The 15,447-nt window shown below is 46.3% G+C and overlaps 1 protein-coding gene across 1 annotated transcript in view; it reads right to left on the bottom strand.

Annotated features, from left to right (window-relative positions):
• The window catches only part of IQGAP3 (IQ motif containing GTPase activating protein 3), a 70,103-nt gene that overhangs the window by 15,156 nt on the left and 39,500 nt on the right, over positions 1 to 15,447 (bottom strand). The window contains exons 21-28 of the mRNA XM_089657012.1: positions 13,689 to 13,760; positions 13,499 to 13,568; positions 12,067 to 12,275; positions 9,609 to 9,761; positions 6,773 to 6,936; positions 2,589 to 2,813; positions 1,845 to 1,985; positions 1,542 to 1,626 (exon numbers count right to left, since the gene is read on the bottom strand). Of these exons, the coding sequence (XP_089513138.1) occupies positions 1,542 to 1,626; positions 1,845 to 1,985; positions 2,589 to 2,813; positions 6,773 to 6,936; positions 9,609 to 9,761; positions 12,067 to 12,275; positions 13,499 to 13,568; positions 13,689 to 13,760 (1,119 nt within the window). The remainder of the gene's footprint in view (positions 1 to 1,541; positions 1,627 to 1,844; positions 1,986 to 2,588; positions 2,814 to 6,772; positions 6,937 to 9,608; positions 9,762 to 12,066; positions 12,276 to 13,498; positions 13,569 to 13,688; positions 13,761 to 15,447) is intronic.

The raw sequence follows: 15,447 nt of genomic DNA on the forward strand, positions 1-15,447 counted from the left end.
CACAATGCCTCCAGATCCAGCAGAAGAATAATGGAGGAGAAGAGGAAGGGGCCACGAGGTCTCTGGACTGGGCAGAAGAATGATGGAGGAGAAGAGGAGGGACCCATGATGTCATCAGACCAGACAGAAGAATGCTGGAGAAGAGGAAGGACCCATGATGTTATCAGATCAGACAGAAGAATGCTGGAGAAGAGGAAGGACCCATGATGTCACCAGATCCGGCAGAAGAATAATGGAGAAGAGGAAAAACACGTAATGTCCCAGGACCAAGCAGAAGAGGAAGGACCTGTGATATCACTGGACCAAGCAAAAGAATAAAGAATAAGAGGAAGGATCAATGATGTTACCGGATCCAGCAAAAGAATGCTGGAGGAGAAGAAGAAGGACCCACAAAGTCACCAGACCAGGTAGAAGAATAAAAGAGAAGAGGAAGGACCCATGATGTCACCGGATCCAGCAGAAGATTAATGGAGGAGAAGAGGAAAAACACGTAATGTCCCTGGACAAAGCAGAAGAGGAAGGACCTGTGATATCACTGGATCAAGCAAAAGAATAAAGAATAAGAGAAAGGATCAATGATGTTACAGGATCCAGCAAAAGAATGCTGGAGGAGAAGGACCCACAAAGTTACCAGACCAGGTAGAAGAATAAAAGAGAAGAGGAAGGACCCATGATGTCACCGGATCCAGAAGATTAATGGAGGAGAAGAGGAAAAACAAGTAATGTCCCTGGACCAAGCAAAAGAATGCTGGAGAAGAAGAGGAAGGACCTGTGATGTCACTGGACCAAGCAAAAGAATAAGATTAAGGATCCATGATGTTACCGGATCCGGCAAACGAATGCTGGAGAAGAGGAAGGACCCATAATTTCATTGGAGCAGGCAGAAGAATAATAGAGAAGAGGAAGGACCTGTGATGTCACCAGATCAGGCAGAAGAAAGCTGGAGGAGAAGAGGATAGATGCGTGATGTCACAAGACAGGGCAGAAGAATGCCGGAGGAGAAGAGCAAAGACCAGTGAGGTCACCAGATCAAGCAGAAGAACAATGGAGGAGAAGAAGAAGGACCCTTGTTATTACTGGACCAGGCAGAAGAAAGCTGGAGAAGACGATGGACACATGATATCACCAGACCAGGCAAAAGAATCATGGAGGAGAAGAGGAAGATTCTTTGATATTACTGGATTGGGCAGAAGCAGGCCAAAGGAAGAGGATGTGTGATGTCACAAGACTGGGCAGAAGAATGCTGGTGTGCATGAGAAAGGACCATGATGTCACCAGACTGAGTAGAAGAATGCTGTTGGAGAAGAGGAAGAACATATGAGGTCACCAGATCCAGAAGAAAAATAATGGAGGAGAATATGAAGAAACCAATATCACCAGACTAGGCAGGAAAATGCTGGAGGAAACAAGTAAGAGCACATGATGGCACCAGACCGGGCAGAAGAATGTTGCAGAAGAGGAAGGACCTGTGATGTCACTTGACCAGGCAGAAGAAGGTCCTTTGTTCAAGCATCTGCACTGAAAGTGACCAAGACTCTCACCTTATGAAGGTCTTCTTCTCTGGCCTTTGGGAACTTCTGATTTAAAGAATGTTTCAAGACTTTTCCTATGTAACGCATCCCGTATCTACAAAGATGAAAAAAAATGAGAAAATGTTTCAAAAAGCTAGGAAAACTAAAAGGCTTGATTTATATAACAGTCGCTCAAGGCATTTATAGATATTGATTTAGAAAGAGTAAGCCTGTCAAAATAATATTCTGGTCTCTAAGGACTTTTGCTTAACTGCACCCAACTGTCTTCCTGCAGCAGGGATAGTACTGCCATGAAGAGGTCAGAATACTTACGGGATCTGATCAACATTGGCAACGATGGTTGAAAAGAATTTGTCCGTTATGGCAATGAGGTTACGGATAGAAATATCTAGACGTCTTTGAACCTCGGAGTGAGTGAGGGCCTGTTCGGGTGTGACATCATATGGAAGTGTGCTGTAAGATAGAAAAGAAGGGAGCCATTGCATATTTGCAGTTGTGGACACCAGACTTTCACACCTATATGCGACTGTTGGACATCCTATTCCAAAACCATGTGTCTAACATCCTCCATTCTTCTAGGAAGGCTTTCCACAGGATGTTTGGAATGTGTCTGTATTAACAACATCTGTGAGGTCAGGTACTGATGTTGGTTGAAAAGACCTGACTCACAATCAGCGTTTCAATTCATCCTAAAGGTGTTAAGTAGGGTTGAGGGCAGACCACTATACAAGACACCAAGTTCTTCCACACCAAAATGGTCAAACCATGTCTTTATAGAGCTGGCCACCATCAGAGGTCTAGTATGGATATCGGATGAGAAGACATGACCTGTAATTGGCAATCCAACTCATCCCAAAAGGTGCTCAGGAGGGTTGAGGTCAATGCTCTGAGTAGGATGCTCGAGCTTCTCCATGACAAACTATATCTTTATATAGCGGGCTTTGTACCCAGGGGTACAGTCATGCTGGAACAGAAAAGAACCTTCTCCAAACTGTTACTACAAGGTTGGAAACACTAAAAGCTGCTAAATAGTTTGCCAAGTTATCTCCATCTCACCTCTTCTTCCCAGTCTGCGTCTCCACTTGATTGACCCAGCCTTTGTAGATCTCCACCGGGTTGATCCGAATGTTTATGGCTTTGTCCTGCAAAACCTCCTTCACCACGTTCCCCAGAATTTGTCGCAGGGCGTTCTGCCCCCGAGCGCTGCGGTAAAAGCTGACCAGTAAACGTATGACCGTTGCATTTCCAGTTATGATGTCTTGTATTCTGTCTACCTTGGAGCTGAGATCAAAAAAAAAAAAGAATATAAAACTCATTAGCTTTAGGATCCTAATTTAAAGACCTTTAAAGAATATTTTCTTAGGAGGCACATGGGTGCTTCCATGGCCAATTGCCTTTTCAAGATGATAGTTGTCTGGCAACTGGGTTTAGTAAAGTATGAGTCAATAACCTGGAACCAGAATGCCAATTTATGGTGGTAATGTGTAGTGAGTTAACAATGGACTGGTCACTCCCTCAACCCAAAGGGGTTCTATAAGCCACTTTGGACTGATACTGAAGAAAGAAAATGGCGGGAGCACCACACCAGATTCTTGAAGTCCAAAATAATTGCATTCCAATATAAAGCTCAAGAAGGATCTGAATACATATTCAATGCATTTCAAGCATGCCTACTTCATCAAGGCTTGATAAAAAGGAAACATCTAAAAAACGGACTTTAGGTTTGGAGCTGATGAGCCTGCCTAAGAGATACTCTTTAACAAGCTTTTAACTAGAGTTCATGCCCAAGTAGTTTGTGACAAATGAGGTACCTCTTAAGGGGCCTTGACTGTGGCTGTCATCAAGGGGCCACACATACAGTAATATTCAGTATAAGTCATCCCACAAGTATGACCATAGAGTGAAGACTTGCTAGAGGAACCAGAATATGGACATGCTACAGGTGCGGTTGGAGATTGTACATATGCAACAGGACAAACGTTATAGACAGGGAACGTTGCACTAAACTGCAAGAGATCACAGTCATAGCCCCCCTAAACAAACCCCCAAAACACTACCAGTGCTGACTATTGCATCCAAGGACCACACTGGAAGCACCAAAGGGCCTCATGCAGCCCAAAAGGACCTTAGATATTCCATCCCTTTATCAAAACCTGACGAAGAAGGCCTCAAACACTGAAAAGTGGGGGCTATTTACATAGACTCTGGTTGGATGGTTTTTTTACATCAGCACTTTCCAAGTCCGTACTTCTTTTGCCAACATCTGTAAAGTTAGGAATCCTTATTTGCAAAGTTCTGAAGTCGGATGTTAAGCGTGACTGCTAGGAAACTACCATTTGCAACACGAGCTATGGCAATGGTAGCCTCCATGTCCTTCTCAGAAAATGTTTTGCTTAACGTCTTCCAGAAGCCTATGTCATAAAATCACTCACAGTGGCTAAATGGTTAGCACTTCCGCCTAGCAGTACTCAGGTCGCTGGTTCGAATCCCAACCATGGCACCACCTGCCTGGAGTTTGTATGTACTCCCTGTGCCTGCGTGGGTTTCCTCCCACACTCCAAAGACATGCTGGTAGGTTAATTGGCTCCTGTCTAAATAGGCCCTAGTATGTGTATGTCTGAATGTGAGTTAGGGACCTTAGATTGTACGCCCCTTGAGGGTTAGGGACCTTAGATTGTACGCCCCTAGAGGGTTAGGGAGCTTAGATTGTACGCCCCTTGAGGGTTAGGGACCTTAGATTGTACACCCCTTGAGGGTTAGGGACCTTAGATTGTACACCCCTTGAGGGTTAGGGACCTTAGATTGTACACCCCTTGAGGGTTAGGGACCTTAGATTGTACGCCCCTTGAGGGTTAGGGACCTTATATTGTACGCCCCTTGAGGGTTAGGGACCTTAGATTGTACACCCCTTGAGGGTTAGGGACCTTAGATTGTACACCCCTTGAGGGTTAGGGACCTTAGATTGTACGCCCCTTGAGGGTTAGAGACCTTAGATTGTACACCCCTTGAGGGTTAGGGACCTTAGATTGTACACCCCTTGAGGGTTAGGGACCTTAGATTGTACACCCCTTGAGGGTTAGGGACCTTAGATTGTACACCCCTTGAGGGTTAGGGAGCTTAGATTGTACGCCCCTTGAGGGTTAGGGACCTTAGATTGTACGCCCCTTGAGGGTTAGGGACCTTAGATTGTACGCCCCTTGAGGGTTAGGGACTGATGTGAATGTACAATATATATGTAAAGCGCGGCGTAAATTGACGGCGCTATAGAAGTACTTGAAATAAATAATAACATAACCCCTAAGCCTCCCTTTATATCTGCTAGTTTAACCACCTCCCGTCCAGCCGTTGTATATAAATGGCCGGACGGTGGCAGTGCAGGGTCGGGTGGCCGTTTATAAACGGCCTCATCGCCCCCTGCTTGTGCGCGCTCCCTGGGAGTGCGCAGCACCGCGATCTGGCGCCCAATCATCGTACAGGACCTCTCTGCGAGGTCCCGATCATGTGATCACTGATTGGCCAATCAGTGATCACATGCAGAGTAGTAAGCAAGATGTCACTTCTGACATCATTGCTTACAACGTGTGAAATGTGTGAATGATCACAAAGGTCACATGGTACAAGGCTATTCACAACAGCCTTGTACCATGTGACAAGCTGTGACCAATCACAGTTCACACAGTAGTTCTCAATGGCTGCAAGAATGCAGCCAGAGAGAAGGAGAAATGATTCCTTTTACAGCCTTTACGGGTGTAAAAGCAATCAGTGTAAAAAAAAAAAAATCTTCATCACCCCCCACAAGTAGTACAGTGTCACCATGGTGACACTATGCTGCTAGGGTGACAGTATGTAAAAAAAAGGAGAAATGAGGAGAAATGATTGATTTTACGGGTGTAAAAGCAATCAGTGTAGAAAGAAAAAAAAAAAATCATCACCCCCCACAAGTAGTACAGTGTCACCATGGTGACACTGTACTGCTAGGGTGACAGTATGTAAAAAAAAAAAAAAAAAGGAGAAATGAGAAGGAGAAATGATTGCTTTTACACCCATAAAGGCTATAAAATCAATCAGTGTAAAAAAAAAAAATCTTCATCACCCCCCACAAGTAGTACAGTGTCACCAACCATGGTGACACTGTACTGCTAGGGTGACAGTATGTTAAAAAAAAAAAAACAAATATAAAAAAAAATAATTAAAAAATGTAAAAAAAAAAAGTTTAAAAATTATAATTTTTGGTTATAAACTAATTTGGGTTATTTTTTTTTTACTAAAAAGATAATGGAATAAATTTTGGCCAAGATTTATGATGAAATATTATTTATTTGCAAAATGTTATAATTAAAACACTTTTTTTCAAACTTTTTGGACTTTTTCATTTACATAGCAAAAAAAATAAAAATCCCAGTGGTGAATAAATACCACAAAAATAAAGCTTTATCCGTCTCAAAAAAATGCTAAAAAATTCATATGGGTGCAGTGTTGCATGACCGCGCAATTGTCATTCAAAGTGTGATAGCGCTGAAAGCTGGAAATTGGCCTGGGGGGAAGGGGGTAAAAGTGTCCGGACTGGAAGGGGGTGAAAGTGTCCGGACTGGAAGGGGGGGGGGGGGAGCGTCCGGACCGGAAGGGGGTGAAAGTGTCCGGACCGGAAGGGGGTGAAAGTGTCCGGCCCGGAAGGGGGTGAAAGTGTCCGGCCCGGAAGGGGGTGAAAGTGTCCGGCCCGGAAGGGGGTGAAAGTGTCCGGCCCGGAAGGGGGTGAAAGTGTCCGGCCCGGAAGGGGGTGAAAGTGTCCGGCCCGGAAGGGGGTGAAAGTGTCCGGCCCGGAAGGGGGTGAAAGTGTCCGGACTGGAAGTGGTTAAATTTTATCTCAGTTGCCTAAAGTCCATTCACTCCATTTTTTTTTCTAGCTAACTTTCACCCAAATATCAAAATACCCAACTGAAATACATATTAGATTTTTTTTGTAACCAGCTAAAGGATTTGTAATTCTGTTCGGCCAGGCACCTCTGCCAGAGAGCGCGGACAGGTCCAAGACTTCCCTGCAGTCTACACAGAAAGTTAGGTGGACCTAAAGATTTCAAGGAAACGCAGCACCCCATGAGTGACTGCGGTCAAAGCTGCAACAATGTGCAAATTAAGAATTGGACTCCATGACCTTCCAAGTGACAACCTGGCTAATCCTAGATGCATTTTGGAAGACTGATGTCATCAGGCTCCGCCCTTATTCTGTCTAGCCCTCTTACTTTATCTCCTCTTGTAGGGCAGTGCGGAATAACTTGAGCAGCAGGTAAGCTTCTCTGCGATTGGAGGCGTAGTTGTACAGGGTGAAGGTCACGGATTCCATGAACTTGGTGGATTTGTTCTGAGGCATCTGGAAGATCAGTTTGGCCATATATTCCGGTTGGGTCTAAAAACGGAGCACAAACAGTTAGACACCATTTATGAATGTGAGAAGAAATGTGACAACTGAGAATGAACGGTGACCACATCCATAAGAGTCAGGAGAAAGGCTGGTCACACACTTGGAGATGTATTAGTCACTGGAACTTTTACCCCCCATAAAAGTTTGTACAGTGATGTAATGAACATTTTTAGGATTATTTCCTTATATGGGTATTATACAAAATAAAAGCTGCAACACTTTTCAGATCCTGAAATGCTGCAGAATTCTATCATACCTCCCTGCCTGACCACTGAACCTACCCACACTAATGATGTCTACGCAGAGTGCTCTCCCTCCCGTAAGCAAATCCCCACTCCGGTTTCTAGGTCAGTATCCCACAATGCATATAACTTGCTCTAACGATCCCCTATGTATCATGATGGGAGATGTGACGGGAATGCCTGAGCTTTTATCTGGATGGCAAAATTTACAGGAGGCACCAGAATTAAGGGGCAAATTTGCACAAAAAAAAAAAAAAAAAAAAGACGAAAGAAGGAAAAGGACAGAAGGAGGAAAGAAGGAGGAAAAGGAAAGTAGAAGGAAAAAAAAGAAGAAAGAAAAGGAATAAAGAAGGAGAAGGAGAGGAGAAGGAAAGAAAAAGGAAAAAAGGAGAAGGAAAGGAGGAGAAAAGAAGGAGAAGGAGAAAAGAAGGAGAAGGAGAAAAGAAGGAGAAGGAAAAAAGAAGGAGAAGGAAAAGGAGAGGAGAAGGAGAAGGAAAAAAGAAGGAGAAGGAAAAAAGAACAAGGAAAGGAGAAGGAAAGAACAAGGAAAGGAGAAGGAAAGGAGAAGGAAAAAAAAGGAGAAGGAAAGGAGAAGGAAAAAAAAGGAGAAGGAAAGGAAAAAAGAAGGAGAAGGAAAGGAGAAGGAAAAAAGGAGAAGGAAAGGAGAAGGAAAAAAGAAGGAGAAGGAAAGGAGGAGAAAATAAAAAGGAAAGGAGAAGGAAAAAATGAGAAGGAAAAAAAGAAGAAGGAAAAGAGGAGAAAAGAAGGAGGAGAAAAGAAGGAGAAGGAGAAATGAAGGAGAAGGAGAAAAGAAGGAGAAGGAGAAAAGAAGGAGAAGGAAAACAGGAGAAGGAAAAAAGAATGAGAAGGAAAACAGGAGAAGGAAAGGAGAAGGAAAAGGAGAGGAGAAGTAGGAAAAAAAAGGAGAAGGAAAGGAGAAGGAAAAAAGGAGAAGGAAAAAAGGAGAAGGAAAAAAGAAGAAGGAAAAAAGAAGAAGGAAAAAAGAAGAAGGAAAGGAGAACAAGGAAAGGAGAAGAAGGAAAGAACAAGGAAAGGAGAAGAAGGAAAGAACAAGGAAAGGAGAAGAAGGAAAGAACAAGGAAAGGAGAAGAAGGAAAGAACAAGGAAAGGAGAAGAAGGAAAGAACAAGGAAAGGAGAAGGAAAGAACAAGGAAAGGAGAAGGAAAGAACAAGGAAAGAACAAGGAAAGGAGAAGGAAAGAACAAGGAAAGGAGAAGGAAAGAACAAGGAAAGGAGAAGGAAAGAACAGGGAAAGGAGAAGGAAAGAACAAGGAAAGGAGAAGGAAAAAAAAGAAGGAAAGGAGAAGGAAAAAAGAAGGAGAAGGAAAGGAAAAGGAAAGGAGAAGGAGAAGGAAAGGAGGAGAAAATAAAAAGGAAGGAAAGGAGAAGGAAAGGAGAAGGAAAGGAGAAGGAAAGGAGGAGAAAATAAAAAGGAAAGGAGAAGGAAAAAAGGAGAAGGAAAAAAAGAAGGAAAAAATGAGAAGGAAAAAAAGAAGAAGGAAAAAAAGAAGATAAAAAGAAGGAAAAAATAAGGGACGAGGAAGAAAAAGAATCATTTTAGAATAATAAAATGGATTATATTGAAGTGTAAGTAAATCGTAATACATTTCTCCTTTTTGCTTCCTTTTTAGTCTGTTCTATACACCGTGTATGTTTGATGTGCAAAGAAAAAAAAAAAAGATAACTTTTGGTCCTGCCAGAAATCTGGTGAGCTGATGACTTCCTGTGCTTTCTGTTATCAGTTACGCTGCTCTCAGGTATTTCTATCGACTACAGAACAGCACCCACTGTGCTCTAGAGATAAGGATAGATGGAGGTGCTCTGTAGTCCTAATACACATCCTGTCCTTGGATGACGCTATTTCTCCGTTAACACAATACGGTAAGGGAGGGTAGTCACCCTAGAACAGACGTTTGTTGCTAACAAGATCACCAAGAAAAAAATCCTGAATAAAGAAAACCGAATGCAGCCACCACAGTGAAGGACTGGTAAGCTACAATAGATTACATCTTCCGTCTTGGGTTTAGATACACTCAGCATTTGCACAACCGTCCTGAATAATCCCCATAATGTGTCTATATGTGTATTTCCTATGATCACCAGCTCCATCTAGTGGCCATCATGCAGGAATTTCCTGATTTCAATATTTCATGTAAATAGCACAATATGGCCACTAGATGGAGGTGACATTCTTAGGAAATACACATATTGACCCATTATAGGGATTATTTGCAACAGCTGTCTTGAGCCCCTCACATAACCTATTTTATTTTTTTTTTGTAAACATAGACCTTTATGCGTTAGCAGAACCAACCAAAAAATATGCAAAAAAGTTTAAGGTGGGACCCCATGGCACAACAAAATCCACTGTGATTGGTGGAGGGACTCACTCACCTGTAGAAGGTAGAACAGGTGTTGGTAGGCTTCCAGCTTCTGCCGCTTCTCCTTGCTCAGAGACTTTAACCCTTTCTGCTTATCAATGGCCATCAGGTCAGACAGCTGCTCCTTGTTCTTCCTGGTCAGCTTCTTGCAGTGAGAAACCACTTCCTGCAGGAGACGCCACCACAGAATCGTCACCCCCAAAACTACTAATTCCCAGGAGTCAGTGCATGCATTTGTTATTATTCAGATCATTGCGCCTTTGGTTAAAGGGCAGTTTCATACATGGCCCACGTCATACTGGACCAGCAACTCGCCATTGACAGGCAAAGGAACTAGGGGCCCGTTTTTGCACCTTCACTTTCTCGTGGTCTGAAATGCTACAGAATCCAACTGGCAATGGGGCAGCTCCGTAGAAAGTGACAAATTGTTTCCTCGCACTCTCTAGAGATTCCATTGCTGGGGAGTGGTCACCAGTGACAAGAATGCAAGGGGGTATCATAGACCCAACATTTATTATGGGGGTAGCTATAATTATTACATATGTAGACCCTGTTCATGTTTTGCTACACAAGGGTAGTGCTTTACTGCTGCTTCTCACAATGGAAACCTATGGGTCGGCCGACTCACTAAAAACAATGCACTCCCTGTGCGTCAGACTTCTTTATTTTGTTAAATGGCTAACCTGCTATAGTGATAATATAATATAGAAGCAGTTACCTGAAAATATACACTATATTGCCCCAAGTATTGGGCTGCCGGCCTTTCCACGCACATGAACTTTAATGTCCTCCCAGTCTTAGTCCATAGGGTTCAATATTGAGTTGGCCCCGCCCTTTCCACGCACATGACCTTTAATGGCCTCCCAGTCTTAGTCCATAGGGTTCAATATTGAGTTGGCCCCGCCCTTCCCATGCACATGAACTTTAATGACCTCCCAGTCTTAGTCCGTAGGGTTCAATGTTGAGTTGGCCCCGCCCTTTGCAGCTATAACAGCTTCAACTCTTCTGGGAAGGCCGTCCACAAGGTTTAGAAGGGTGTCTATGGGAAGGTTGGACCATTCTTCCAGAAGCACATTTGTCAGGTCAGGCACTGATGTCGGGGGAGGAGGCCTGGCTCGCAGTCTCCGCTCTAATTCATCCCAAAGGTGTTCTATGGGGTTGAGGTCAGGACTCTGTGCAGGCCAGTCAAGTTCCTCCACCCCAAACTGGCTCCTCCATGTCTTTATGGACCTTGCTTTGTGCACTGGTGTGCAGTCATGTTGGAACAGGAAGGGGCCATCCCCAAACTCTTCCCACAAAGTTGGAAGCATGAAATTGACCAAAATGTCGCCTTAAGAGTTCCCTTCACTGGAACTAGGGGGCCAAGCCCAACCCCTGAAAAACAACCCTACACCATAATCCCCCCTCCACCAAACTTTACATTTAGCACAATGCAGTCAGGCAAGTACTGTTCTCCTCAACCGCCAAACCCAGACACGTCCATTGGATTGCCAGACAGAGAAATGTGATTGGTCACTCCAGAGAACACGTCTCCTCTGCTCTAGAGTCCAGTGGCGGCGTGCTTTACACCACGGCATCTGACGCTCTGCATTGCATTTGGTGATGTAAGGCTTGGATGCAGCTGCTCGGCCATGGAAACCCATTCCATGAAGCTCTCTACGCACTGTTGTTGTGCTAATTTGAAGGCCACACCAAGTTTGGAGGTCTTTAGCTATTGACTCTGCAGACAGTTGGCGACTTCTGCTCACTGTGCGCTTCAGCATGCCCTGACCCCGCTCTGTCATGTGACGTGGCCTACCACTTGGTGGCTGAGTGGCTGTTGTTCCCAGTTGCTTCCACTTTGTTATAATCCCACTAACAGTTGAGCGTGGAATATTTAGTAGCCAGGAAATGTCCCGGATGGACTTATTGCACAGGTGGCCACCTATCACGGGACCACGCTTGGAGTCACTGAGCTCCTGAGAGCGACCCATTCTTTCACCAATGTTTGTAGAAGCCGTCTGCATGCCTAGGGGCTGGATTGTATACACCTGTGTCCATGGAGGGGATTGGAACACCTGAATCACATGATTGGGAGGGCGGGGCCACTACTTTTGGCAATATAGTGTATGTGAAGTTTGTTTCGTTTGGAAGATCTGCGATAAGGAAAGTAAACCTTAGAACCCTGCAAAAACTCCAGGTGGAGGCGAGCCAGCAATGCCCGCTGTACAAGTTCTGGTTACGGCAGGATTTGCCACCTTGGAACCCTAGGTTGACCCTCATAATATAGGAGTTGCTCAATGGGGATGAATGGGGCATCATCTGGTCTCTGAAACGCGTTGCCACCGGGAAAGCCCTAATCGGAATCAGTTTTATATCTGGAGGAGGACTTCTCGGTGTGGCCCTTCAATCCCAGGATCTAGTCTGATATGGGGCTAAGGCTTCGGCATTCACTTTCCTACCCCAGACCTCATCAGCAACAGCTCACCTACCTGTAAGGTGATCCTGTTTTTCACCAGGAGGCCGATCTTGATGTCCATGAGGTTGAGGTCGTTCTCCAGGCGTTGATTGGAACGGATTTTTTTCACCACCTCCTCGCGCAGCTTCATGACTTCTCTCTCCTCCCAGAAATCCCTCTCGCTCTGCTCCATGAGGTGGGCGAACTTCCGCAGGACGCAGAGCGGGGGGTTCGTGGCGTGGACTGCGAGGAGAAGAACGGGGTACAGTACAGATGCCATGGTTTATGAATTTCACCTAATAAAGCAATCATCTTATAATGGTTCTGGATGGAAGGCAGTCGTGCTTCCTAATGTAGATGCAACAATGAATTTTGCTCTCTTTGGGCGTGTTCTCCCAGTTTTCCTTGACTGGACTACAGAACACCTCCCCCAATTTAATAACACGATGAGGAGAGCAGGAACTAGACTATAGTCCTAACCAGGGGCGGACTTACAACTCATGGGGCCAATAGGGGATCATGGGGCCCCTGTGTCCTTGCCCAAACTCAAAAAAAGCCTATGAAAAAGGTACCAGGGGCATCTCATGGGGCCCCCTACTAACCCTGGGCCCTCGGCACTGCACGAGTTTCCAAATGGTCAGTCCGCCCCTGGTCCTAACACTTCCTGTTCTTGGGGGACAATGCTGATTCTCCATGGATACAGTACAGCAAGTGAGTGTTGTCACCCTAGGACAGGTAGTACCTCAGAGCTTCTGCTGCCAACTCAAGGATGAACTGCGCCACAGTGCCATCAGCTGCAGAGGTCAGTGAGTGTTTTATTTGAAATCTGTAGTTTGATCTGCTTCTATGTGTCTTCCCTGGTTCCCCCTCCATTGACGGGGTAATTAAATTCTTTAAATAAAACCATTCCATTTTCATTATATTCCTTATTTTACACCCATTGACATCATCACTGGGCCTCCATGCTTCTCAACACAACGCAGGCAGATCATGGTTTGTGGGAGGGGCCAGCAGGGTGCTGTACATGGCTTCTTGAAATCACAGCCCTCCTGCCTCAGTACTCCTTTCAAGAGCCCTCAGCCCTGATGCAAGATGTGGGAGGAGTTATGCAAATATCAAACCGCCTTGTTTGGCAGGTGTCAGTCTGCAGGAGTGGGTGTTCCTTGGCAGAGTACATTTACATAGGTAACGCCCAGATGTGATGCTGAGCCTACATAATTGAAAGAACTGAAATGAAAGAAGGCGGGGCCAGGGACAGTCAGGCTGGGGAGGAAAGTGCTAGATGATGCTGGACGTCCTCCACCCAGGAAATGAGGCGGGCTCTGACTTGCTGCAGCTTCTGTCGCACATTGTGAGAAGCTCACAGTGTGCGGTGAAATCAGAGTAAGCCATTTCAGCCCAGGAGAGAAGCCGGTACAACTGGAGGAAAGACCAGAGTTCACTTCAAGACATAAAGGTGCCCTTACCCAGCATCCTGTAGTCTCCTCGGGCTTTGTTGGCTCGGAAGGCGGCTTGGATTTTAACCACACTAGCAATCTGCAATGACAGAGGCGTTACATGTTAGGGGGCCCAGGATTATTTATTCATGTAGCACCCCCTACAGGACAACCCCAGGAATTGTTACACCCCCCAGGCACAAGATTTAGGACGACTCACATTCCTCCGGAAATAGCGGAGCCTCTCGCGGTACTTCTTGCGGGCGAGCCACATTCTGACCAATGACTGGATCTGAGTGGAGGCAGAGGGAGGAGTCACCACCATTTTCATATGAAATCTATATAAAGGGGGGAAAGAGAGAGGAAGGAGAGAAAAGGGAGGGAGAAGGGAAGGGAGAGGAAGGAGGGAAGAAGAAGGGAGAGGAAGGAGGGAAGAAGAAGGGAGAGGAAGAGGAAGGATGGAAGAAGAAGGGAGAGGAAGGAGGGAAGAAAAAGGGAGAGGAAGGAGGGAAGAAGAAGGAAGAGGAAGGAGGGAAGAGGAAGGAGGGAAGAAGAAGGGAGAGGAAAAGGAAGAGGAAGAAGGGAAGAAGGAAGAGGAAGGAGGGAAGAGGAGGGAAGAAGAAGGAAGAGGAAGGAGGGAAGAAGAAGGAAGAGGAAGGAGGGAAGAAGAAGGGAGAGGGAGAGGAAGAAGGGACGAAAGGGAGAGGAAGGAGGGAAGAAGGGAAAGGAAGGTGGGAAGAAGGGAGAGGAAGGTGGGAAGAAGGGAGAGGAAGGTGGGAAGAAGGGAGAGGAAGGATGGAAGAAGGAGAGGAAGGGAAGAAGAAGTGAGAGGAAGAGGAAGGAGGGAAGAAAAAGTGAGAGGAAGAGGAAGGAGGGAAGAAGAAGGAAGAGGAAGGAGGGGCGAGAGGGAGAGGAAGGAGGGACGAGAGGGAGAGGAAGGAGGGACGAGAGGGAGAGGAAGGAGGGACGAAAGGAAGAGGAAGGAGGGACGAAAGGGAGAGGAAGGAGGGACGAAAGGGAGAGGAAGGAGGGACGAAAGGGAGAGGAAGGAGGGACGAAAGGGAGAGGAAGGAGGGACGAAAGGGAGAGGAAGGAGGGACGAAAGGGAGAGGAAGGAGGGACGAAAGGGAGAGGAAGGAGGGACGAAAGGGAGAGGAAGGAGGGACGAAAGGGAGAGGAAGGAGGGACGAAAGGGAGAGGAAGGAGGGACGAAAGGGAGAGGAAGGAGGGACGAAAGGGAGAGGAAGGAGGGACGAAAGGGAGAGGAAGGCGGGAAGAAGGGAGAGGAAGGAGGGATGAAGGGAGAGGAAGGAGGGATGAAGGGAGAGGAAGGAGGGAAGCAGGGAGAGGAAGGAGGGACGAAAGGGAGAGGAAGGAGGAACGAAAGGGAGAGGAAGGAGGGACGAAGGGGAGAGGAAGGAGGGACGAAAGGGAGAGGAAGGAGGGACGAAGGGGAGAGGAAGGAGGGACGAAAGGGAGAGGAAGGAGGGACGAAAGGGAGAGGAAGGAGGGACGAAAGGGAGAGGAAGGAGGGACGAAAGGGAGAGGAAGGCGGGAAGAAGGGAGAGGAAGGAGGGATGAAGGGAGAGGAAGGAGGGATGAAGGGAGAGGCAGGAGGGATGAAGGGAGAGGAAGGAGGGAAGCAGGGAGAGGAAGGAGGGACGAAAGGGAGAGGAAGGAGGGACGAAAGGGAGAGGAAGGAGGAACGAAAGGGAGAGGAAGGATGGACGAAAGGGAGAGGAAGGAGGGACGAAAGGGAGAGGAAGGAGGGAAGAAGGGAAAGGAAGGTGGGAAGAAGGGAGAGGAAGGAGGGAAGAAGGGAGGGGAAGAAGAAGGGAGAGGGAGAGGAAGGATGGAAGAAGGAGGGAGAGGAGGAAGGGAAGAAGAAGGGAGAGGAAGAGGAAGGAGGGAAGAAAAAGTGAGAGGAAGAGGAAGGAGGGGCGAGAGGGAGAGGAAGGAGGGGCGAGAGGGAGAGGAAG

This window comes from Staurois parvus, unplaced genomic scaffold (assembly GCF_062004578.1).
Source record: "Staurois parvus isolate SC_StPar_1 unplaced genomic scaffold, SC_StPar_1.0 ptg000956l, whole genome shotgun sequence".
NCBI classification, from domain to species: Eukaryota; Metazoa; Chordata; class Amphibia; order Anura; family Ranidae; genus Staurois; species Staurois parvus.